General features: G+C 38.6%; 1 protein-coding gene across 1 annotated transcript in view; it reads left to right on the top strand.

The window, feature by feature from the left end:
* KIF5B (kinesin family member 5B) overlaps positions 1–22,351 on the top strand; it is a 35,347-nt gene extending 12,996 nt beyond the window's left edge. The window contains exons 6-26 of the mRNA XM_053409601.1: positions 127–182; positions 266–353; positions 1,668–1,792; positions 2,747–2,851; positions 3,616–3,761; positions 5,598–5,746; positions 7,201–7,394; positions 8,079–8,147; positions 8,944–9,150; positions 10,087–10,230; positions 11,056–11,244; positions 12,276–12,393; positions 12,806–12,871; positions 12,974–13,079; positions 13,680–13,781; positions 15,466–15,526; positions 15,612–15,683; positions 15,777–15,881; positions 16,772–16,988; positions 18,131–18,282; positions 19,884–22,351. Of these exons, the coding sequence (XP_053265576.1) occupies positions 127–182; positions 266–353; positions 1,668–1,792; positions 2,747–2,851; positions 3,616–3,761; positions 5,598–5,746; positions 7,201–7,394; positions 8,079–8,147; positions 8,944–9,150; positions 10,087–10,230; positions 11,056–11,244; positions 12,276–12,393; positions 12,806–12,871; positions 12,974–13,079; positions 13,680–13,781; positions 15,466–15,526; positions 15,612–15,683; positions 15,777–15,881; positions 16,772–16,988; positions 18,131–18,267 (2,456 nt within the window). The 3' untranslated portion in view covers positions 18,268–18,282; positions 19,884–22,351. The remainder of the gene's footprint in view (positions 1–126; positions 183–265; positions 354–1,667; positions 1,793–2,746; positions 2,852–3,615; positions 3,762–5,597; positions 5,747–7,200; positions 7,395–8,078; positions 8,148–8,943; positions 9,151–10,086; positions 10,231–11,055; positions 11,245–12,275; positions 12,394–12,805; positions 12,872–12,973; positions 13,080–13,679; positions 13,782–15,465; positions 15,527–15,611; positions 15,684–15,776; positions 15,882–16,771; positions 16,989–18,130; positions 18,283–19,883) is intronic.
* Positions 22,352–23,532: the final 1,181 nt, after the last annotated feature.

The raw sequence follows: 23,532 nt of genomic DNA on the forward strand, positions 1-23,532 counted from the left end.
CGTTGTGATCATGCTGTATTTGTGAGCTTTCTGTGGTTAAAAGAACACCGGAATAGCAAGTTTTATTTATTTGTTCATTCTGTAGCTTCTGACGAGGGTAACTTTCAGTGCTTTTTTTTCTTTCAGTCTCTAAGACCAATCTTTCTGTGCATGAGGACAAAAACAGAGTACCTTATGTGAAGGTGAGTATAAAGATTACACAAGTATGTTGGCCTCCTTTACAAATCTTGTATATGTTATTTACCTTATGTTCATGTTTTCACAGGGCTGCACTGAACGTTTTGTATGTAGTCCAGATGAAGTTATGGATACTATAGATGAAGGAAAATCAAATAGACATGTAGCAGTTACAAGTAAGTTGTTTACTTTGTAAGATTTTTTTTAAAAAAAATAAGAGCATCTCATGTTATCCTATTAACAAATTGCCAGTTCTTGTTCTGGGCATATAACTCTATAAAATTTTAAGTACATACAATATCAGTGAACTGGGTATTCAGTTTGCTTCAAAATGGTTCCTTTCCCCCTTGGGTATTGGAGATATCCGAAGTGTTCAGTTCTTCCAATTGCTTGGCAAGGCAGGAAATCCTGTGACTTCAGGGGAAGCTGTAACTCTTCTCTTCCTGTTGGAGCTTCTGTTCACTTCCTGCCTTTGCTCAGAATGCCTACTTGAACCCCTGTCTTCAGGATCCTTTTCACATATCTTTGGCATGTGCCAATTCTAATTCTTCCATGATTTTCTCCTCTTCATTTTCTCTAGTGCCTTTCTTCAGATATTAACATTTTTTTAAAAAATCTTTAATCCAAACTTTGAGTTTTCCTCCTCCTTTTTATTGCTTATTCACTGTTTTCCTCTAGACCTCTCTCCGATTCCCCCCAACCCCAGTTGCTATGGCCAACAGAAGGGAACAACTGAATGGTCCAACAGTGAATGGACAAAACCTGTGCAGGCTGTCTGTACAGCAGCACTCAGCGATTGCTTCAGCTTTGGCCCTGCTTCCACTTGTGGTAGCACTACTAGCCTCCATGGAATACTCAGAGCCCTCAAGTGACCATGGACTGTGACAAAATTCCCCAGCTGATGAGAGGGCTTTATGTTTTCATCAAGCTGCTTGGGAATGGAAGTATACTGGCAATGATACTCACAAAATCCAGTCTCCGCAGCTTGCTTATAGGCTCTTTCTTTCTTGGCTGATGATTTCCATTCTATCAATAAATTAATAAGAGAACTTGGAAAGAAGATTTTGAGGGGAGGTGTGCCTCTTAGCAGGGAAAGAAGGGGACTTTGACTCTATTGTACTCCTTTTGACCTGTGGCCAGCATCTCAGGTGGCAAGCCCTGTGACTAAAAAATGAGAAGACCTTGCAAGTCAAATATGGCACCTGGATGGAGAAAATGCTGGTGTGTGCTGGATGTGGACATACATGTTCTACAGTAAATTATCACTGGTTTAATTTTCTGTCTGTTAATCAGTGTGGCTGTATAAAAGCAACTGTATAATTTCATGTACTAGGCAGATCACTGCTGACTAATTCCATGTGGACATGTAGTTTGTTGCTATAGGTTTAACAATTGGCTTCTTCCCCTTTGATTATTAAGCACTTGTAATGCACAAACAGGTGAGGTTTGTTGCCAGAATGCATACTTACACAACTCAAATTTCGTTACAGACATGAATGAGCATAGCTCTCGAAGCCATAGCATCTTTCTCATTAATGTAAAGCAAGAAAATACTCAAACAGAACAGAAATTGAGTGGAAAGCTTTACCTTGTAGACTTGGCAGGTAGTGAAAAGGTAATAAATACATTTATATTTTGAAGGTGATTGAACTGAGTATGTAATTGAAATAAATTGTGTTCCCAGTTTCAATATTTGATCTTACCACACGTCTGCTACTGCTTCTGGAGTAAGGTGGTCATATTGAATTGGATTCAGGCTAACTTAATTCCCTTTGAAATCAATGAGACTCAAGTTCCGCTAACTTAATATTCTTCCAGCTAAAATGTAAATATATTTACATCCCTTTACCAGTTTGTGAAGGTAAGGCATTTTTGCTTGACATCTGGGAAGTATTGTGTTTTCCATCTATTCCTTTTACAACAGATTATTTAGAATTGTATAATGCCTTGGTAGCTATAATAAATGAACTTCCATTGTCAACCATGGAAGTTGAGGAATACAGTGATAAATCCAGAGAATCTATACCAGTGAAAATGCAGAAGGAGCAGTATTGGTGATCTATTCACATTTACATTGAACAAGAGAGTGAGTGTAATTGATTGTCATCTTGCAGTTCCTATTTCCCTCTGCAGATTGTTTAGTAGTTGAGCCCTATAGTCATAATAATTTAACAGAGACCTTAGCAGCTGCAGCTATTTCATGTGGAGACTACATATTATATTCTTACATGGGTTCAGTAGTATAAATTAAAATGTCTGCAAGAGTCTGACAATTGCTTTCACTTACAAGAATGCTGGCACTCAGGGATTTTTATTTTTTTTTACAATTTCATGAAAATCCATCTATTGTCTTGAACAAATTGCACAAGATTTGAAACCTTATTTAATTCAATCTACTAACTGAGTATAATTTTTCTATCATTTGGAATGCATAAAAGCTTGGCAGGGGAAGGAGGTTGAGGGGTATAAGGAAAGTCCATTACATAGTGTGGAGGCTTCTTTGAACCAAGGCAAGGGGTTGTAAAATTTATTTGTTTAAGCTTTCTTACAACTGCCTACATTATTGCAGGTTAGTAAAACTGGAGCGGAAGGTGCTGTGCTAGATGAAGCTAAGAACATCAACAAGTCTTTATCGGCTCTTGGAAATGTCATTTCTGCTTTAGCTGAAAACAGTGTAAGTGTATTTCTATTCTGAAAACATTTGATGAAATTACTCATCAGGGGATGAGCACAATACATATCTGAAGAAGTTTAGCAGATTAAGTGTTCAGTGATTTTGTAGTTGTCAAATACACAGCAGCATTTATGTGACATGGGCCACATTTGCATGTAATGCTAGGCCATGGTTTAGCACTAAGCAGAAGTGCCTGAATGAGTCTGAGCAGTGTGTCAGACTTGGACACTTCCTCCTCCCCTTTGTTCCTTGAAGAAGGCCATAAGGAGGACTTAGCAAAGTTAAGTTTCACTTTTATGGCATTTGAACCATAGATCCTAGTTTCAAAAGTTATGGTTAGTTTAGCAAGCCAGCCTTAGAACCTATGGTTTGAAGTTGGCTTGAAATGAAACCAGGGTTTGTTTTAAACCAGGACCTCTGGCCTGAATTTAAAACTAAACTAGGACCCTTTAAAAGTGAAGCTAAACTCTGATGTTCCACTTTCATAGGGCTTTGAAGAAAATTGTGTGAGTTCAGTGTTTCACTTAAGTAGGCTCATCCACATAGTGCCAAACCATGGTTTAGTATTACGGGCGAATCAACCATATGTATACTGTATTATCCAAAAATATGCTATATAGAAGTTCAGGCTTTCTTGGTTAATGAACATAAAAATATTAGGTACTGCTTTAACTTTACAAAGCAAAATGCATATGTAGAAGCTTAGTTCATAAAATAGGTCTATAAATCAAGTTAAGGCCATCTTTTTTTCCTTTTTTTTGCAGAATTATGTTCCATATCGTGATAGTAAAATGACCAGAATCCTTCAAGATTCACTAGGTGGCAACTGTAGAACCACAATTGTTATTTGCTGCTCTCCATCATCTTATAATGAATCTGAAACAAAATCTACCCTGTTGTTTGGTCAAAGGTGAGTAATGAGGTTAAAACTAACTTGTAGAGCACAGCCCAAGGTGTGAACCCATGGAAACAAACTGTAGACTTCCCACAAAGTTCTAGTAAGCTGTTGTTCATAATGATTGTCCATGTGCATGCTATATACATGCACACATCAATTTATTTGTATGCTGCCTTTCCATATGCTCAAGGTGGCTTACAGTGTGAAAAAATACATAACTACAAACATAACAAAGGTAGCCATACATAATAAAACATCAAAAAGTGCACAACCAAATTGAACCATTTCCACATAAATAAAAATATCTAAAATAAAGATACAAAAAACAAACACCAGCAACCCATCCCCCACAATCCCCCGCCCCAAATACAACACCCCAGCGCAAGAATCTGTTCAGCAGCCTCAGCTTTTGTAGGTGAAGTTGGGCTCTCCCTCCCAATCCAAGTGTAAAAAGCCAGCAGGTCTTCCACAGCCAATATGCTATTGAAAGCAAGTAATGCTTTGCTTAATAGAAGTCACTATAGAGCTCTACAAATGGATTGATGATGTGCTTTCTGGAATATATTATTGGAGATTGATGCATTATTGCCTTGCAGAGTCATTGTTGACGTTGTTTGATTTGCTGAATTGGTGTCTGGACTCATTAATGGTCTGGATGAGTCAACAAACTGATGTTCAGATTAGGACACTTAGTGGACAGTTCCTGTGTTCATATGGGTGAAATGTATCATGTTCAAGATGGGGTTACGATCTTCTAGAAGGAGCAGATGTGCAGTTTGGGGTACTCTTGGATCCAACACTGTCTTTGCAGGCACAAGTGGCTTCAGTGGCATGGAGTGTCTTCTAATTCTGATAATCTCTTACTCTTATATTGACAGTGATAGCATGACTTCAGTTCTCTATGCTTTGGTAACCTCCAAGTTAGACTTCTGCAGTTCATTGTTTGTGGAACTGTCCTTAAAGATGGCTTAGAAACTACAGCCAGTGCAAAAAGGGATGTCTGCTAGATTTTTAACTGAAACAAGAAGATGGGAACATATAACACTAGTTCTGGTCTGACTGCATTGGCTGCCAATTTGTTTTCAGGCACAGATCAAAATGCTGGCTTTGACCTTTAACTTAAGCTTTTTATAGTTAAAGGGCACTATGTCTATATGGCCACCTCTCTGAATATGAACCTGCCTGGGCCCTGAGATATCATTTGATGCCTTCTCTGTGTGCTAACTCTAAAGCAGGTCCAGAGGGTGACTATGAAAGAGTGAGTCTTCTCTGTAGTACGGGTGAGAAATAGGCATTCTCTCTTTATGGGGCAGGAATTCCAGGGGGCCTGCTTGGTGTCAAACCTGTCATCATTATGGTACCAGGCAAAAATGTTTTTGTTTCCTGGAATTTGGGCAGCACCAATGATAGTATTATTATTTAACTTTTGCTTGACTGTAAATTGCTTCAGAATGTTTTTTGTGGGAAACAATACATAACCCCAAACCTAACCTTAAGTTTATTAGCTGCAGATTAGCTTACTCTTATCTGCAGATAAGTTATAGTTGCAGATAACATTTAAGGTTAATGTTTCGTGCTGTATGACTGCCTTGTGCTTCTGTCTCTGCCTGAATCACATGCAAAATGAACTTGGTGTCTAAATGTGATGTTCTAAGGAAAGAAAGTATAGCAGCCGTATCTGAAATTGTGGGTGCGTGGAATATGGAGGATAGTTTAATTACTTAGAAAAGGTCTTTAGGCTGTAGATCAAAGTTAAAATATTCTATACAGAAAAAATTAATTACCTTGTGAGCTGACTAGTAACCCTGTATTCAGTTAGCATGGCAAACATGTACTTTACCTTTATAGAGCCAAAACTATCAAGAACACAGTATGTGTCAATGTAGAACTAACTGCAGAACAATGGAAGAAAAAATATGAAAGGGAAAAGGAGAGAAACAAAACACTTCGCAACACAATACAGTGGCTTGAGAATGAGCTGAATAGATGGCGTAATGGTGAGTTATGTCACAGATCTTCACAACCCGTGTTAGCTATACATTATTATAATGTGTGGCAGTAAATTCCACTTTACCTGTGGGAACTGGAATACTGCAAGATTTTTTCCCAGCTTAGGCTAAATGTTCTTGTGACAATTGATCAGTTTAAAGATCCTTTACATTAAGGACCTTTAAGTTCTAATAACTTTGTATTTAAAAAACTGCATTATTTGTGGGGCTACTCTTGAGATTGGAACAGAAGCTGCAGCTGGGGCAGAACATGGTGACTTGGTTGCTTGTGGAGACAAAATACTGTCAGCATATAACACTTTGGCTTGAGGGGACTGTTTTGGCTTGATTTGCACTGGCTGTCATGTCACTCTGCTACCAGGACAAGTTTAAGGTTCTGGTACTAACATATGTCTCTTGCACATTCCAAACTCCCCAGGAGCCCACTCCACAGTGTGGAGCTATTCTATGGCTGCTCCTGTTCCATAGAATAGCAATTCTGTCAAGGTACAACAGGTGTCCACTATCTGTACTTTCTGGAAACAGCCAAAGACATTTTTGTTACAATAGGCTTAATAGGTTGTTGCCATGAGTATCTATTTTGTATCGTATTAGCTTTGTTTTGAAAGTACAGTGGTACCCCGCAAGACGAATGCCTCGCTAAACGAAAAACGCGCAAGACGAAAGGGTTTTCTGATATTTTAGCCGCTTCGCAAGACAAATTTTCCTATGGGCCTTTCTTGCAAAACGAAATTTTTTTTGAGTTTCTCCCCACAGGCTCCCTCTAAACTTCAGCGGAGCGGGGCGGGCTGGGAGGGAATCCCTTGGACCCCCGCCGGACTTCCCGATGCTCTTTTGAAGTCCGGTGGGGGGAGAAGGGCTTTTCTTCCTACCGCCAGCCTTCAGAACAGCCTTCTGAAGGCTGGCGGTGGGAAGAAAAGCCGTTCTCCCCCCGCCTGCCTACAGAAGAGGTTCGAGGAAAGAGGTGAAGGAGCGCTGCCCCTTCACCTCTGTCCCCGGAGCTTGCCATTCTCCCCCGGCCTGCCTTCAGAAGAGGTCCGGGGACAGACTGTCCCCGGACTTGGTCTGAAGGCGGTCTCCATAGGAACGCATTAATTGATTTTCAATGCATTCCTATGGGAAACCGTGCTTCGCAAGACAAAAAACTCGCAAGAAGAAAAAACTCGCGGAACGAATTAATTTCGTCTTGCGGGGCACCACTGTATCTGCTACTTTTTGCTGTTTTTATTGTACACTGCTTTGATACAATTAGGTAGGCTAGTGTTTAATAAAATCATATCTATTGATAATATCAGAGCTGCAGTATTCAACCCAGTGGACTCGTATTTTGTGTCCAAATAGCAATTTTCAATGAAATTCTCATGCCATCTGAGGTGACCTAATGTTGACTTAGTTTGCAAAGATATTTCAAACAAGATGCATTTGGTAATTTTGTTTTAAAGGAGAGACTGTGCCTGTTGATGAGCAGTTTGACAAAGAAAAGGCCAACTTGGAAGCATTTGCAGTGGATAAGGATATTACTGTTACTAATGAAACTCCAACTGCTACTATTGGAGTGATTGGCAATTTTACTGATGCTGAAAGGAGAAAGTGTGAGGAAGAAATAGCTAAATTATACAAACAGCTAGATGACAAGGTATGTCTTTAAATTTTAATGTACTTTAAACGAAGAACTGCCATACTTTATCAGAAATCAAATTGTTTCATTAATGTAATTGAGTAGATAGCTATTTCTCTTTGTTAAAAGTAAATTGACAGCCTAAGATCTGAAATTGATAGTGCAATCCTGCATATGTCTACTTAGCAATAAGCCCTATTGAGTTCAGAGGGATTTATTGCCAGGCACTGTATTTAGGATTGTAACCTAACTGTATTTTAGCACTTCGTTGCTAACCATGATCATGTAGAGAGATCATGAAAATCATGCTAAGGATGCAATAAGTTGGCATAAAAAATTACAGTGGCTAAAAGTTAATGAATTGAAAATAAATTTGTCCTCCTTATGGAAAAGTTTTTACCCTCCCAGGTTATTTTGGCCATACCCAATCTTTTGGGCACATACAGTGGCATTCTTGACTCCTGTGGTTTTCTGTTTGTTACAGAACAAAACTTCCATGCCATATCAGTCAGTTCAGTTTGAAAAGGGGATTTCCATTTGGCATGAGGAGATGCCCAAAGACCTCTTGTGCAGAACTATTCACAAAGTGTTTTGGATTTTGACCGTTCTCTTTAAATTTTGTGGCGGGATCAACCCATAACAATCTGTGACACTTTTAATGAATTCTAGAGTGAGCACATTTTTCTTTCTTTAAAAATTCAGGATGAAGAAATTAATCAGCAGAGCCAATTGGTAGAAAAGCTAAAAACACAGATGTTGGATCAGGAAGAGGTGAGTTTTGATCTTCTAGTTAATTCTGCATGTTATTCTCTGCAAGAATACAGAGCAAAAAAAGTGCAATGTATATAAGTGACACTGAATTAATAGTATATAAGTTAGCATTGCTCTTAGGCATATTACTGTTACTGAAGTACAAAAAAGTAACTGCTACACTTCTGAGATCAGGCTACTGATTTCAAAAGGGCTTCTGTTATTCTGTATAGTGTCTTCAGGGACACCACTGTCAATCACAAAATTGCCTTCCAGGATTTAAAGGAGTAGTCAGTGTCCTTATTGAATTTGGTGTACGCTGCTTAGTTACAGCCGAAAGGAAATGTGGTGTTTCTTACCATATTTATTTGCTTCCTGTTCACCAAAGCTTTCTATGTGGCCTGTAATAACAGTTAAGAACTCTTGCGCAAAAATAAAAAGCACTAAATATTCACAGCTGTTAAAACTCCAGAAATATCCAAGGGGTCTATAAATCATTAAGAGATTGAGAAGTCTAGGAAAATCCAAAGCTCATCACCTGATGCTGGAAAGACCACACAGGAAAGATAACCAGGAGTCTAATGGTGAAAATGCCGTTCTCTATCAGCCACCTGCTGCACCTCATTTGGTGCAAGGTACCTTTAGAATGGCCTCAAAAGTTACAGGTAGGCATAGGTGGGACTGAACAACAACAAAAATATAAATATCAGAAGCAGCTAATTACATAAAGATTTCTAAATGAGCAAATTGTGATGGTTTTTACAGTCTGGGAAACAACTGCTTTAAAAAACACAACTAACATAACCTTTGTGTGTAGCTTCTAGCATCTACCAGGCGGGACCAAGACAATATGCAAGCTGAACTAAATCGGCTTCAAGCTGAAAACGATGCCTCTAAGGAGGAGGTAAAAGAAGTTCTCCAAGCCCTTGAGGAGCTGGCTGTCAACTATGATCAAAAGTCTCAGGAAGTGGAAGACAAGGCAAAAGAATATGAGATGCTTAGTGAGGAGCTGAATCAGAAATCGGTAAGAAAGCACCTTTTTTTGTTGCCAGTCCAAATGGTTTTACAACTATTAATGAACCAAAACTCTTTTCTCATTGGGCTTTGAAAAAGATAATTACATGCCATATGCTCAATGTTCAAGTTACAATAAAGGATATTCTGACTAAACATCAGGAAGAACTTTCTGACAGTAAAAGCTGCTACACAATGGCTCCCATGACAGGTAGTGGACTCTCCTGCCTTTTTAAACAAAGGTTTGGATGCCCATCTGCCATGGATGATCTAGTTGAGGTTCCTGCATTACAGGGGGTTGGACTATATGACCTTTTGGATTCCTTCCAACTGTACAATTGTAGGATTCTATATTCATACAGCATTATATTCTGACAAGATTTTAACACAATTTGATTAAAAAATGGAAGGTTAGCAACTGTAAACAAACATGTACATTTCAAGGTTTGTCATCCTGTCTTGAGATCCCCATGTGGTTGGCTCAATGTAATCGTGTGTAACACAGTGGACTTGCTCTGTCTTGTCTGATTTCCGTTCCCTAGCTGTGCAACACACCATAGTATCTGCATCTACCTAGGGCAGCATCAGGAGTAAGTTAGACTCCAACTTCTATCAGCCCCAGCCAGCATGGCCAGTGGTCAGAGATGTTGGAAGTTGTAGTCCAGCAACATTTAGATGACCACAGATTCCCATTTCTGTCCTAGAAGGTTATTGACACTACTATTATTTATAACACTACACTTTGGAAAGCATGTATTTGTAGAAAAGGTCACTCCTTTTGGTTAAGGATATGCATTCCCCCACTTCAGCTTCTACTGATGTTCTTGAGATTGACAGATATCTTGGCTGTCGCTGGTTATTTAAATTGTTTTCTGGGTAAGTATACACATACTCATATTATTACTGGCATATGTTCTTTATTTGATCCACACTTCTCTCATTCTAGGTAACTTTAGCTAGTATAGATACAGAACTTCAGAAACTTAAAGAAATGACCAATCACCAGAAAAAACGAGCAACAGAAATGATGGCATCTCTTCTAAAAGATCTTGCAGAAATAGGAATTGCTGTGGGAAATAATGATGTGAAGGTAAGTTGAGCTATATTATATTCTCCTGAGATTTTTTTTAAAATGTTATATAGGTAAAGTAAGCATGTGCTTCCTTGTCCTTGTATCTTCTGTACCATTCAAGCATTTAAAACAACCATGACAGTGTGTGTGTGCGCGCGTGCGTGTGTGAGTGTTTGTTGTGGTATCAGGTGCTTACAATTATGGTATAAAGAATGACTGTCATGGGCTCCTCTTCCCTAAAATGGTACTAACCTTGATTAATTTGCAAGCAAATATTTGAAGCAGGGTATTTGGAAAAGATTGGGTGGGTGGGTTGCTTGCTTGCTTGCTTAGTTGTGGCAGCAGCAGTTTCTTTGAACCAGACTCCTCACAGGAACAGATTCCTGGAAGCATATAACTCGACTGCTGAGGGAGCTGCACTGGTTGCTGACTTGCTACTTGGTCTGCTTCAGGGTTCATGAATCCTTAAATAATTTGGCCCAAAGTACATTGAGGGTCATTAAAAACCTGATTGGGCACTTCTGGTGGTTCTCCACAGCCCATATAGACTAAGCATTTAGTGTGTGGCAGGCCCTGCCCTGTGGAGCTCACTGCCTAGTTTGGCAAGAACTGCTCCTGCCTTTTCTGTTTATACAGACCTTCACAATATGCAAAAATAGTGCACATTTGTTGTGACGGGAGGTGTAATTTTGTCACAATCCTAGTTTAAAGCAGATCTTTATACAGGTAAGTCAGCTGACATGCACATAGATCTATTTGCTGAATAATATATTGAACTGTGAATGTGTCACATGATTTTCTAATATTAAAAATGTTTTGAACTAAAAACTTGTTCCTCCTCAGCAACCAGAAGGAACTGGCATGATAGATGAGGAATTCACAGTTGCAAGGCTCTACATCAGTAAAATGAAATCTGAAGTGAAAACTATGGTAAAACGGTGTAAGCAGTTAGAAAGTACACAGACGGAGAGCAATAAGAAAATGGAAGAAAATGAAAAAGAGCTAGCGGCCTGTCAGCTCCGTATCTCACAGGTAAATGAAATGGTTTGGCTCTGCCAGTTAATGTCATTTTTGCTTCTTGATTCCAATCTTAGCTATGTGTTTTATAAGTAAGTAAAAGTGCACTTCTTAAATTATAATCATCACAAGTGGAACCTACAACAAAATGTACTGTTGTGAAGTGCTGCTCTTCATAAATCCAGCTGCTCCGTTCCATTCCCCCTTCCCTGTTCCCCTCCATCAGTCAGTCCTCTTGAAGCTATTTTTTTTTAGGTTTTCCTAAACATTTTCTCGTACGTCTGCAAGCCCCAAATCTCCTGATACCTCACTCTTGTGTGTGAGTTATCCCATTTTAGTTGCCGAAACAATGACTGTCACAGCCTGAACAGTGGAAATAATAGGAATTGTTTTTGCTTAACCAATAAGCATTAGAGTGAACTGATTAATATAAGCAGTTCACTTTTCTTTCATATATTTTCTACAATGTGCATGACTAATTTGGGCTACAACGTTTCAACAGCTTTTCAGGATGAGTTTTGAAATTTACATCTAGTGACTGGATGCTTATAGGTACTTCCATCTTGGGTGCAAAGGTTTGCTGATATAGTGGGTCTCATGCTTAGTATACAAAGGCAAGAGCTATATCCAACTACAAACTACTTCCAACACATGCAGTCAACTTTAAAACCACTGGTCAACTTCAAAAGGCAGCTAGAAGTCAAATGTGTCAGTAACCGGCTTTCATATTTTGGGCAACATGTAGGATTTTGCTACCATGTCAGCCCACATCATGTAAAGAACATTTACTCTTGAAGCTTTTAATATTGAAGCAAGCTAGTTGTACCTTAAATGTTAGTTGAGATAGAGAAATTGATCAAACTTCATTATTTTGGAGAATTAAATGACTGCAGCTTGTGATATGCAGTTCCATATATAGTACTTCAGTATATGCTTCTACAGATATATGTCCTAGTCTTGCAATGTAACTGTGAAATTTACAAGCTGTTTAAGTTTATTTGCACATGTAGCTTCTATAATTTCAATTCTTGTTTTCACCCTGAAAGCATGAAGCCAAGATCAAGTCACTTACAGAGTACCTTCAGAATGTGGAACAGAAGAAAAGACAGCTTGAAGAGTCTGTGGATTCGCTTAATGATGAGCTAGTCGAACTTCGAGCACAAGGTATTAATTGCTTTACTATATGCTTAATGTTTAAGGAGCATGAACTGTGAACTGGTCTTCAGCAAGCTGTTTGTCTCACACTTCTGTAATATGGGGAAGATACTAAGAAATATGCTATGTATGTAAGGATTAAATGTACCTGTGAAGTGTTTTGATCACTTATGAAAAGGGTTCTGTATAAACGTTACATTGCTAAGTTACACTTGAGAGCTTCCTAGAGGCATCAACTTGGCCATAATTGGAATTGGGATACCTGACAAGATAGGTCACTGGTCTGATCCTGTACAGTTATGTTTTTCTGTAAGGTGCATAATATTTTAGGTGTGGCATGCTATGGTCTTGCAACAGTCTGAGGTTGCGAATCCAGTAAATTTGTATGTGTCCTCTGACTAAATGCTCTTTTCTTCACTAGAAAAAGTTCATGAAATGGAGAAGGAGCATCTAAACAAGGTTCAAACAGCAAATGAAGTCAAGGCAAGTAAACTTCATATATGTTTTAATCAATAATTCAAAATTAGTTTCTTCAAAAATGCAATCACTTATGATGATGTAACATCAGAATATTTGGTTCTTTAGCAAGCTGTTGAGCAGCAGATTCAGAGTCACCGTGAGACTCATCAGAAGCAGATTAGCAGTCTCAGAGATGAGGTTGAGGCGAAGGAGAAACTAATTACTGAACTGCAAGAGTAAGTTTTGCAACTACTACATGTGTCATTGTGGGAGGGCAGAGAACAGCTTTTTCAAAAAAAACTTCTAACGGTGCAGTCCTTACTATGTGTATTCAGAAGTAAATTGAATTCAGATGGACTTTCTCTCAGATAAATGGAGTTAGGATTGCATCCTAAGTCTTATAAATGTGTTATTCACTTTCATTTATTTACATAAAAATCCAGCCTGTGTTCAGGCATGCAGTGTACCTTAGCAAGAATAGAAATATCCTTATTTTATGTAACTTTTATGTAAGCCTTGGTTCATGGCTCATTTTGCGCCTTTCTTTCCTAATGAGATGGGAGCTTAATGTTAGTGCCAAAAATGTAAAATTCATTCCAGTATTGACATAGTGTTTTTAGAAAGGCTTTATTTTGAGGGTTTCTAAATTTGGCTATCAGTTCTAGAGTTGTTTGTCAATTCTAATGGATAACTGTGGGTTCCAACAGAATTTTTAATCTGATCCCATCCCAGTCTAATGTGCATGTTTTGGCAACTAATAATATGTCACAAGATTGAAGTGCTGGTTTTGTGGAAATCTCTCACATCATAATTACATGTTTTTTATTCTGTGTTAGTCAAAATCAGAAGATGATGCTTGAGCAGGAACGACTCAGAATTGAACATGATAAACTGAAAGCTACCGATCAAGATAAAAGCAGGAAACTGCATGAACTAACGTAAGTAAGAACAATAATGTGGACAATCTGGTTGGTCAAATCAAACTTTGATGTGTGGACACAGTGTATTCATTCTGGCATACTGTTTTGAGCAGAAAGGTTCCATAATTTTTGCCTATGTAAGTTACCTATGAATGAACATTAGCAACTTTTAGAAAGGTATTTAAAAAAATAAAAGCTAATTAGGAAGTCTGATGCGACCCTGTATTGCTATAGGAGTTCCCAACGACTGTAATAGCATCTGTTCTCAAAAATCAAGAGCTGTTAGATGTAGATTTGGATCTTAGATCAATATTTACTGAAATGAAATTGGAAGGATAGGATAGTCTAAAGTTTTAAATACGGACATGCTTGGATGTTTGAAGCATAGATAGAGGCTATATAAGTTGTATGATTAAGTATTAATTTAGTTGTTCAAAATGCGTGTACAGGTTTTGTTTTAAAATGCATTCTAGCAAACCAGAATAATGCAATATCTGTCTTTCAAAATCCCATTAGCCTTAGTTCCCATTAGCCTTAGTATATAGACAGTTTATAGTATGCATTTGCAACATTCTAGATTTAGAAGTTCCTTTTCATAGTTTCCCCCTGTCCTGTGTAAAGATAGATGTAATGTTGTTCTTGATGAGCTCAGCATTTTAATAAATTATATATAAAGAGTTGGAGGAAGGAAGTGAAAGAGGCACATCTAATATTTACTCTCCACTTCCATGTTTATAAAGTGACCAAGAAGGTTAATTCCATTTCAACTACTTTCACATGCTTTGCTCAGCATTTGAAGTTCCACACATAGTTCTTTATCATTCTCCCACAAACTAAAATAAAAGTTCATTTCCCCAATAAACCGTCTTCTTCCTGAGCCAACAGGTTAGTTGGCTTTTAAAAATGTACTCTCTGCTTGAAGAACAATTGGTCAGACAGTTTTGAATCACATTACAAATAATTTTCATCTTACACATATATCTTACTTACACAATCACAACTTTGCACAGTTTGGGGGAGAAATAAATAAATAATTGGAGAGCTGAGGAAACGCACTCTCCATTTGTTTGTTTGTTTGTTTGTTTGTTTGTTTACACACACACACACACACACACACACACACACTTGCACAAAGCTGTGATTGTGGGTTTATCTGGCTCTTGGAAGGTGGCACAAGGGCTTTGGCAGTGTCCTAGATCCCTCTCACCGCTTTCCAAAGCTGGGCATGCACTTCCTAGGCTTTGAGAAGGAGGCTATGTCTCTGGCAAGGCCCTCGTGCCTCTTTCCTGAAGCCAAGCAAGCAGCCCTCCATCGGGGGGGGGGGGTGATTCAAGGGGTTCTGGGCTTTACATGATTTTGCATATACTCGTGGACCCCCGGAACTGAACCCTCACGTAAGATGCAAGTTCCCTGTTTCATTGTGCATTGTCAGCACCACATGTTAAAATACAGTGGGTATACTCTGTTCCTCTTTTGGTTGTAGCCTCCAAATTATTGATACTTACTTCAACCCAGCACTTCTGGGCTTCAGAACGTGGGCAGAGATTGTTTGTCCAATGGAAGTTTTATTTTATAGTTCTGTTTTTAAGAGTGGAAGCAGCTGTCTATGTGTGATGCTTCATCCTTCTTAGATGCTTTGAATTATTCTACTTTGGGCTAGATACTGGAAGAATAGTAGGTAATACATTTTTGTTCACTTTAGGGTTATGCAAGATAGGCGAGAACAAGCAAGACAAGACTTGAAAGGCTTAGAAGAGACTGTGGTAAGCTAAATATTCAGAAAGTATCTTTCAGATTCTTGAATTTATCACCTAAAAATGCTACAGTTTGCCATCTTTATGTTCCTAGGCAAAAGAACTTCAGACCCTGCACAATCTTAGGAAACTCTTTGTTCAAGATCTGGCTACCAGAGTTAAGAAGGTAATGCCCAGTTCTTCATTTTAGAAACTATTGATATTTTTTGTACTAATTCCATGGGGATTGAAACTCAGATTGCCTATCTTATCGCCATAGAGTGCAGAGATAGACTCAGATGACACAGGGGGCAGTGCTGCCCAGAAACAGAAGATTTCTTTTCTTGAGAATAATCTTGAACAGCTCACAAAAGTCCACAAACAGGTAATCTGAAATATATTCTTATAATCTGATCTATTTCCATGGCTTTATAAAAGCTTATCCATGCTGTACATACTGAAGTTCTTTGGCTCACACGTTTTATCTCTTAAAGTTGCCACAAGTTGCCCTATTCAAGTAAACGTGCTACTGAGTAAAAATCAAGAACTCTTTGGCCAAATTTAACTACCTTGATTGCCATGCTTTCTTTCATATGACTTGCCAACATCCTACTAAATCTAGTCATGCAGTAGAAGAGAAAAGGAAGGCTAAAAAAGGTAAAGGTAAAGGACCCCTGACAGTTAAGTCCAGTCGCGAATGACTCTGTGGTTGCAGTGCTCATGTCACTTTACTGGCTGAGGGAGCCAGCATTTGTTCGCAGACAGTTTTTCCGGGTCATGTGGGCAGCATGACTAAGCTGCTTCCGGCAAAACCAGAGCAGCGCACTGAAATCCCTTTTACCTTCCCGCCGGAGCAGTACCTATTTATCTACTTGCACCTTGACACGCTTTCGAACTGCTAGGTTGGCAGGACTGAGCAATGGGAGCTCACCCTGTTGCGGGGATTCAAACCGCCAACCTTCCGATCGGCAAGCCCTAGGCTCAGTGGTTTAGACCACGGCGCCACTTGCGTCCCTAGAGAATCCCAAAGAAACATTGCAGCAATTAGTTGCACCCATGTCTCTCAAGGAGGCTATTACTATGGAAAATTTAAGTAGGGGTTAGCTCTGAGGGAAGATTTTATTTTTATTCTGGATGCTTTAACTTTACCTTGAATTCTTTGTTAGTTAAAGTGCTGTTCAAAGTAACTATGGAGTGAAAGGATTTGCAAAGGCTTTAATTTCCATAGTCCAGATTTAACATAGCTCTATATGAAACATATATTTCTACCCACAGCTGGTACGTGATAATGCAGATCTTCGCTGTGAGCTTCCGAAACTGGAGAAACGACTTAGAGCTACAGCTGAGCGAGTTAAAGCTTTGGAGTCAGCACTAAAGGAAGCCAAAGAGAATGCATCTCGTGATCGCAAGCGTTACCAACAGGAAGTAGATCGTATTAAGGAAGCTGTGAGGTCAAAGAACATGATCAGAAAGGCACATTCTGCGCAGATTGGTTAGTAGATAAAATGGGAACGTTAACAGTGCTGGTATGACATGAATTCAATTATTGATCCCTTGTTCTTGGGTCACTTAGTTCTACACCTGGATCTTAGAATGGTGGTAAATCACTTGCATATCCATAAATTCTATTGATTTGTCCATTGACCAGATTATCTGAAGTTGTTACTTGTATAGTCTGGAAATTAGGACATTAGTTGCTTGAAGTAGTACAATTTAGGATTTAGATACTTCTGGAGTGCAAGCACATGTTACAACAAAACTTTCACAAGCTTAATATGTGAGGGTTGTTGATCCTGTTAGTATTGCATACTATAATAAGTTTTGTTATAGTTATGTATATGCATATTCCACCTTTCAGAATAGAAATATTTCTACAGGTAAAATCAAAATACTTTAATCAAATCACCATGGAGCGGTATCAAAAAATAACAAATCAGGATGCTTACTACAGGACATAAAATTTGTAACTTGTATTCTTGCACAGTTATGGAATGGGTATGATAGTTTCAGAATTTCATCATGGTTGGGTGTTGGTTATAGGAGCAAGAAATATTTATAGATCTAGGGTGGAATTCAACATTATTATAAGCATTCTATCCATGCAGACATGCAGCTTGCCAGCCAGGTTAATTCGCCCCTCCTCCCCCAGTGCACTGTTTTGAAGGTTCTTCTGACCCCTCTGAGCCAATTGCAGGGGCACACAATGGGAGGAGAGGGGTGGGAAAGTCCCATTGAGCAAGCAGGTATCCTTGCACAGGGCTTCTGCTGAAAGGGCACATTAGGTGATTCCTGCCCCGAGAACCCATTTTTTAGAAAACTTGCTTAGAAGGCAGCATAGTAAATATCAGTAACAAAATCTTTGGCTCCTTAAAAGTGTTAACGCATTCATTTGCAAAAACTTACACTGATTTGAGTCTGCTTGGTCAGATGTATGAAATAACCATGATGCACAAAAGTTTTTACCATAATAACTTTTTTTGGTCATTAAGTTACTACAAGACTAAGTTTGCGGCAAAAACAACAAACATGCATATTCCTTTGGAAATAAAATAACAATGAAGTATCAATAAACCAGCACAGCTGAATTGTTTAAAAACTTGACTTGGCTTTACCTTTAACATTTGTTTCCTGCAGCTAAACCTATTCGCCCTGGTCAGCATCCAGCAGCTTCTCCGACTCATCCAAGTGCAATTCGTGGGGGAGGTGCTTTTACTCAAAACAGCCAGCCAGTGGCCCTACGTGGAGGCGGAGCACGGCAGGAGAAGGCATGAATTTACATTATCAAGGTTGGCAGTTAACTTGTCTATTCCATTTAATATCCTGTCTTCAGTTTAAAATGTTTGGTAGTTTCAAGGAAAATAGGGAATATGATTGTTTAAATACAGTATTGGATAAGAGTCCAGATCCATATGAGTATTTGTGATTGGGGGCAACTTCAGTTGAACAAGTACGCTGTGTGAAACTACCGTATTTTTCGCTCCATAAGACACACTTTTTCCTCCTAAAAAGTAAGGGGAAATGTCTGTGTGTTTTATGGAGCCAATTCATGGTCCCTGGAGCCGAATTGCCTAGGGGCGAAAAGCAGATTGTGCTTATTCTTCTTTTTTTTAGAAAGAGGGAAGGGGGTGTTGAAACGAAGCTGCTGAGCATCTGATCAGCAATTGATTGGGAGGGAGATAAGGCTGCAGGTAGAGGAGGCTGCCGGGGGGCGCAGGGAGGTAAAGACAGCAAACTTCCGAGGAGAGGAGACAGGAGTACTAAAACAAGCAATGAGAAGAGAAATTAGAAGAAAAGGAGGAGCAAAAAACTGCTCCAGCTAAGGAAAAGACACTAAGGCAAACAAGAGGGAAGGGGGTGTTGAAATGAAGCCGCTGAGCAGCTGATCGGCAAGCAATCAGGAGGAAGATAAGGGACGCTAGCTATAAAGGAGGCTGCCTGGGAGTGGGGAGGTAAAAGTGCATGAATCCTCAGAATTTTTGCACTGGGTCACCCCAAATTCACCATCAGATCACATAGCATGTCCATGGCTATAGACTGCCCCAAAAAAATCTCGCATCCACTGTTTTGTGGGGCCGCAATGGCGCAAAAATGTGGTTACAAAGCATAGATCCACATGGATCCTCTGGATTTTTGCATTGGGTCACCCCAAACTCACCGTCAAATCACATATTATGTATGTGGCCACAGCATGAACCACAAAAATCATGCATCCGCTGTTTCGTTCAGAATATATTTTTTTCTCGTTTTCCTCTTAAAAACTAGGTGTGTCTTATGGAGCATAAAATACAGTAATTAGTTCAGAACCAAATAGGTTCCAGAATAGCTTATCATGTTCCACACATTGTCTCCCCCCCCCCACGAGTTTGCCATACCACAACTAAACAGCGTTTGCAGTTGCCTGTCTGACTGGGATGGCTTTCAGTAAGTTATAAGGAATGTTAAGGATAAGAGAGGAATACTTTAATTCAGTATTACTGGGGTAAATCCAGTTCAGCTGCCTCCAAATTAAAGTACATAAACTGAGGAACAAGCTAAAGAAAGACCAGAATTCATGGGTTTTAAGGAAGACAGAGTTGAGATTGGAAGATTAATTGCAAAGAAACCAGGGGAGTAAGACGTATAGTGATAAATATAAGGAGTTAATTTAAAATGATTGCTAAACAAGTTAGCATTTAGAAAAACATTGATACCTTAATTCTGTATTAGATCTGGTACAGCATCTTATACTGAAATTGTGGCACAAACTTAAATGGTGAATAGTTTTCAGTGAGTAAATGTAGATTAAAATAATTGTGTAAATCTCACAATTTTTAGAGTAAAATAAAATTATGAACATTTTGTTCACTTATTTTTCTATGTATGCATAAGTTTCTTTGGCTTTTTCTAGATGCTGAAAGCTACACAGCATGAAGAGGATTGGATATTGCGCAATGAGAGTCATTCCGTGACAGTGACGTCTATCTGTCTCTCCCTGGGGATTGTAGGATTATTTTTTTGAAAATTGTATAAACTTATACTGGTCTGTACAGCTCTCCTCATTCTACAAATTTGGCTAATTGACTCCAAACAAAACTAGGAAAAACTTTCTTCTTGGGAAATTGACGTGTAACTTAAAACGTAGCTCTTTTCATTACCTGATCTATCTTTCACGTCTTAAATTTAGTCTGCACTGTGCCAAGTTGAATGTATGTTAAGCAACATCTTAGTTAAAATTTCCTAGCTTAATTTATGTATATTTAATGGTCTTAGGGATTGTGGAACAATGTTGAAGTAAAGTTTTAATTTTACCACTTTTAATAACACTACTTGACCCACTCTTGAATTAGAGCAGCACTGTACATTAAGTTTGCCTGTATGGCTGTATAGAGCATAAGACTAAAATTATGTGTACAGTTTGCAATTACTGAGGTGTGCTTATGACGACTGCCCTTAGGCACTGAAGTCTCTCAAAAAAACGTGGATTGAAAATTTTCCTTTTTTGACGAGGCTGCTTAACTGTTTGATTAAACCTGTTATCAGGTTAATGAGTTAATACTGTATAACAAGTAGTAAATGTAAGTTTACATGGAAAGACTTTGGCAATGACTTTTCATCTGTCCTGTTCCTGATTATACCCAGAATAGTGTGATGAGGTGAAAACATTCTGCTTCATCTTGATAAGCCTGTTAATTGGTCACCAGAACTGGATGAATTTGGTTAACTTTTCCAGTGAGAAATCAGGGCACTGTAGAACTCCTTGTATTATCAGTGCATCATATTTCATTCAAACCACAAATTTGACTTTAAGAGAATGAATTGATAGAATAAGTGGAACCAAGTGAATAAAGGGGGAAAAGAAAGTGCATAAAATGGCCAGAAATGTAGGGTGGAAATGGAAATTGTGCTACACTGAAACTGTACTGTAACTTATTTGTAAATCTAGAGTTCTGTAAATGTGTTTTTCTCTAGCAATCCTGTTGGACATCATTGTCATGATCATTACTTTTGCAAAGTTTTGAGACCAAGTTTAAAGTTTTGCCCAGCAAAAAGCACTTGAAATGACATGCCACAAAATTCAAAAGAACACCTTTGACAAGGAAGTTACTGTTCGATATTGTCCAAAGGCTTTGAAAAGTTTTCTCATTACAGTCACTTGACTGGTAGGAAGTGAAAGAAAATGCTTTCCAACAGTTGAGAGATTTTGAATAACTGCTTTTCCAGAGTAAGTTGATGCCAGTTTTATATTATACTGAAGTACATTCACAGGCACTTGCTGGGGGGCGGGGTAGGTTTTCTGTAGAACTTTATGACTATCTTTTGTACAAATTGAAATATTTGTATTAAGACGGAGCCTAGTAATAGAAAAAATTGACTGACACCCCCCCCCAAATACCTTAAGTTCTGATTAGTGTCTTTTTTAATACATTTATTTTAGAGACGGGGGTTTTCTTTTTCTTTTTTTTTAATCAGCCAGACCCTTGTTAGTTTGGAATTGTCATAAGATTAACCTCTTTCTTTTGTGCTTGAATTAAACACTCCAAATTGAAAAGATGAAATAAGAGGGGACTTGTATAAAGGGAAAATGGTGGAGAAGGAATCTCTGTTAAGTGCTTGAAGTTGTGTTTTCAGTTGCATTGGCCTATGTCAGTTTCTCAACTATAGACGTACAATTTCAGTCTGGATTCGGTTTACACAGTTCAATCTGGTTTCCTGGCAGTTACTCAAATGAAGCAGGATATTTTCTCATGGCTGTTTACGTTAGTTTCATTCCTGTAAGTAATGTATCACGGATTTTGGTGCTGACATGGCTGTGTAATTAAACAGTTAAATAAACTGTAACTAGCATGTAGCTCAACATGTACATCCTTTTTATACCTAAGCTTTTTTATTTTAACCTTTTATGAAGTTTACCAAGAACTGCAACTTAAACTTTCAAAAGGACTCCTATGTTCCTTGGCTCTCCTATGGTAGGTTGCATGGACAGGACAATTTTTTGGTTTTGTAAATTTAGAATCTGCAATCTGCAATAGAATTTTAAATGCGTTACTGTTCCAATTTACAGTTCTTGGATTTTTATTCCTCTAGGCTATTTTTTAAAAAATGGCTTAGGACAGGAATTGAATGACATGAAAGAAGACTATTTATTCATGGAGATAAACTAAATTATTTGCATAACATTACTGATTAACTACTTTAAATTAGATCTGAAATGACAAGAGTCTGCCTGTGGCAAGGATCTGCCACTGAATAAACAGTTATGTATTCTCAATGCATGAGAATGCATTTAAGAATAACTGGTTTGGAGAAGATGCCATATAGTTTTAACTACCTGCATGCTGTAAATGTTTTTGTGTTTAAATAAAGAAAATCTTTGAATTTTAGTGAACTTCATTGAGACCTATATAACCTTTTAAGGTCGTAGCCATTGGATGACATTGTTTTTTCTACATATGTATCTCCATATATTGTACTGAGGTGCTATACTGAGCATGAGCATTTTGGAAGGGGGCTTCATCAGTCAGCTCACAATTTTCCCATTAAAGGCCAGTTTATACACTATGGGTTTTTCCCCATAGGAAGAAGGACTCAACCTAAGATTTCTGTGTATACCATTTCAACCCACCCTTGCAAGCTGCCTGGATGGTAATGTATTGCATGGGTACTTCATATTGATACATGTATTCTGTTGTGTATGCAGGGATGTCATCCTGAAACTCAGTCCTTGACCCTTCCATGTGCATGCCCAGATCATGCGTGAACCAGCTGGGCAAGTGAAGTCCTACATTCTTAATCTCATCTTGCCAGTGTAACAATTTTATTTAAATATCCTTTATTTTTATAATTAAAAAGTCAGCCCCAGGCCTGATTAAGACCTTACACAAGTCGGCCTAGATAGCTTTGTCAGAATAGCCTGAAGGGGAGTAATGTAGATTGTTGTAGAAGCAGCGTGCTTTTGGCTGGCTCTGGTGTCCTACTTTTTTTACTTTGGAAAGCTGACTTCCACACCAAGAAAAAACACATGCTTTGTTTGCTAGTCAACCTGTACATTTTAGTGTGTACCCTTCTTCCAGCTGTATCCAAATATGTTTAAACCTCATTTCCAGATAACGTGGTAGAACTGATGGCTTACGTCTTAACCAACTGGCTGGGTGAACAGAAATGAATTCATCTAAAAATATTCGCCACTAGGGGGTGCAACAATCACTTCTATTAACAACCTGGAAATCTTTGAGCTATTGACTGAAAAGCAGGAAGGCTCTGAGGAATGGCAGCATAAATGTTGCTTTCTACTTCAGTTTGAAGAGAAACCAGCCTGAAGACATGCATCTTATAATGTGCAAATGGTCAGAGATTAGATGCTTCAGGAATCTTTTGGTGTCTTACACTCAGAGCTGGCCATTTGCACATCACAAGGACATGTCTGCAGTTGTTCTTTGCTCCTTGCAAAGTAAGGTGGGAGGTGATTTTTTTGCAATAACGAATGGGATGTTTTTCAGATTTGGAGTAGGAGCAGCCAGGTGATAATTTTTGCTGTGGCCGTTGGACTCTGATTTCAT

Source organism: Podarcis raffonei, chromosome 12 (assembly GCF_027172205.1).
Source record: "Podarcis raffonei isolate rPodRaf1 chromosome 12, rPodRaf1.pri, whole genome shotgun sequence".
Taxonomy (NCBI): Eukaryota; Metazoa; Chordata; class Lepidosauria; order Squamata; family Lacertidae; genus Podarcis; species Podarcis raffonei.